The sequence below is a fragment of the Cynara cardunculus genome (genome assembly GCF_001531365.2).
Source record: "Cynara cardunculus var. scolymus isolate 2C chromosome LG 8, CcrdV1, whole genome shotgun sequence".
Classification (NCBI taxonomy): domain Eukaryota; kingdom Viridiplantae; phylum Streptophyta; class Magnoliopsida; order Asterales; family Asteraceae; genus Cynara; species Cynara cardunculus.
Window position 1 is genome coordinate 22,505,162 of NC_037535.1, and position 2,133 is coordinate 22,507,294.

At 44.9% G+C, this 2,133-nt stretch overlaps 1 protein-coding gene across 1 annotated transcript; it reads right to left on the reverse strand.

The window, feature by feature from the left end:
• Positions 1-210: 210 nt before the first annotated feature.
• Positions 211-1,834, reverse strand: LOC112517344 (serine/threonine-protein kinase WAG1-like). Its single transcript, XM_025124744.1, has one exon. The coding sequence runs from the start codon at positions 1,832-1,834 to the stop codon at positions 347-349; it is 1,488 nt and encodes a 495-aa protein (XP_024980512.1). The 3' UTR covers positions 211-346.
• Between the last annotated feature and the right edge of the window lie 299 nt (positions 1,835-2,133).

Below are 2,133 nucleotides of genomic sequence, written 5' to 3' on the forward strand. Positions count from 1 at the left end.
GTCGTCCGCTGTTTTTAGCGGCACTTTTTAGCGGCACTTGCCCTTTTTTCAAAAAAAATTAACAAAACATTTTCCTAGGGTTGCATTTTTTTAAAGAAGTTGCATTTCTGTTACGAGTTAGGTCTTTCTGTTTGTATTTTTTTTTTAACGAGTCTGGTCATTAAATAAATCAACACCTGGGTTTCTATTTAAAGACCTGACTCGTAAAAATGCAACCATAAAGACATGATCTATAATTTTTGTTGTTGTAACAAGAAGTACTCTAAAATATATTTCCCATCAAAAAAGCCAATAGAAAACATATGAACAAAAATTTATGTATTCAGTCCCTGAAGTTTGATTCTATCTATTTTTTACCACATTTTTTGACAATATTGTCACTTTTGCTATAACAATAATAGTTTTGGTTGGAATTTAAATTTCGTTTACACCCCTTGCTTTTCATCAATAGATAATTAAGGCCCTTCCAAATCCACCGCCGTCTCTTGGAGGGAGTGCTCACGTGACTAGCGTGTGATCTGCTACTTCTCTTCACCGTCACCCCACGGAGCTCCGGCGGGGTGTACGTACGGATCAACGGCCACTTTATTCCGTCAAAGAATGGATGCCGTTTAATGTCCGTCGCACCGCTGCTACACCCTAGTCTTCTCCGGGGATCCTTTACCAACAATTTTTCTATCAAATCCTTAGCCTCCGCCATCCACGGCGGAGCATCTCCTGTTACTTCAAACGTCACTACCCTGCTAGATGCTATATTGCGCAGGGTGGACTCTTTGCTCCCTCCCTTGAACGGCGTTCTTCCGTACAATAACTCATACACCAGTACACCAAACGCCCACCAGTCAACGCCGTTGCCATGGCCGCTCCCGTTGACCAATTCCGGCGCCAAATACTCGTGAGTCCCGACGCATGATTTCGAAAAAGCCGTCGTCGGCTCCGCTACAAACTCCGTCACAATTTCTTCATCCGTACGTCTCCGGCGCCGGTTCCCACCGTAGCAACGACTCCGGTGTTTCCCGCTTGACGACGACGTCGTCCCTTGGATTCTGTTATCCAGTTTCGGTACAACGTCGGCATTGAAACACAAATCAAAATCCGACAACATAATGTGACCATCTTCTCGAATCAAAATGTTTTCCGGCTTCAAATCCCGATACACGATCCCAAGTGAGTGGAGGTATTCAAGAGCTACTAAAACCTCCGCCGCGTAGAATCTAACAGAGTCGATCGGTAGCCGGAAATTAGGTTGCTTCCGGAGCAAGGAATGAAGGTCGCCATTAGGGCAAAAATCAATGAGGAAGCACGTGTAGTGAGAAACTTCTAGATGAGCGTAAAGCGTGGGGAGGAACGGGTGGTCGAGAGAGGAAAGAATCCGACCTTCCGTCTGCACATGAGAGAGCTTCTTGGAGGTTAATGAGTTCTTATCAACGACTTTAATGGCGAAATTGGAATGTTCATAGTCACGGAGACGACAAAGGAACACCCGGCCAAGATTACCCGACCCGACAAGTTTTACAAGCTTGAGGTGGCGCAGGTGGAGAGTTCCATCAGAGGAAAGGTTGGTGGCAGCTTTAATGGCGGACCAGTTGGTATCAGATTTCCGGTGAGGACGAGAATGGAGGTTGGGGACGGTGGTGGTGGTGGTGGTGGAGGTGGAAGCAGAAGCGGAGGAGAGACGAGTGGATTCGTTAAAACTGAGACATAAACTTGAGCGAGCAAGACTAGAGCGGGCACTGGAGGAGGCTATGGTGGTGGTGGTGGTGGTGGCGATGGAGGTGAAACTGAGGTCAAGATCGGAATCTTGAGGGAAGATGGTATGATGATCTTCTTCCATGGCTGTATGTTTGGAGGCAGGGATGGTGAAGGGTCTTATAAAAGAGATGAAGTGGGACATGTGTAATTTAATGGCCTTAACGTGTCTGGTTGACCAATTAAAAGTTGGAGAGATGTGTGGTAGGTTTTTGTTGACCAAATATTAAAAAGGGTGGTAACTGTAAATAGATGAAGGTTGAAGGTGTAACTTGAACCAAAATGACTTGTTACTCGTTTACATAACACATCTAAGCGTCTGTTTGTTAGTAGTTTAATGAATTTAATGGAACTCACAACTTATTTAATTAGTGATACATGACT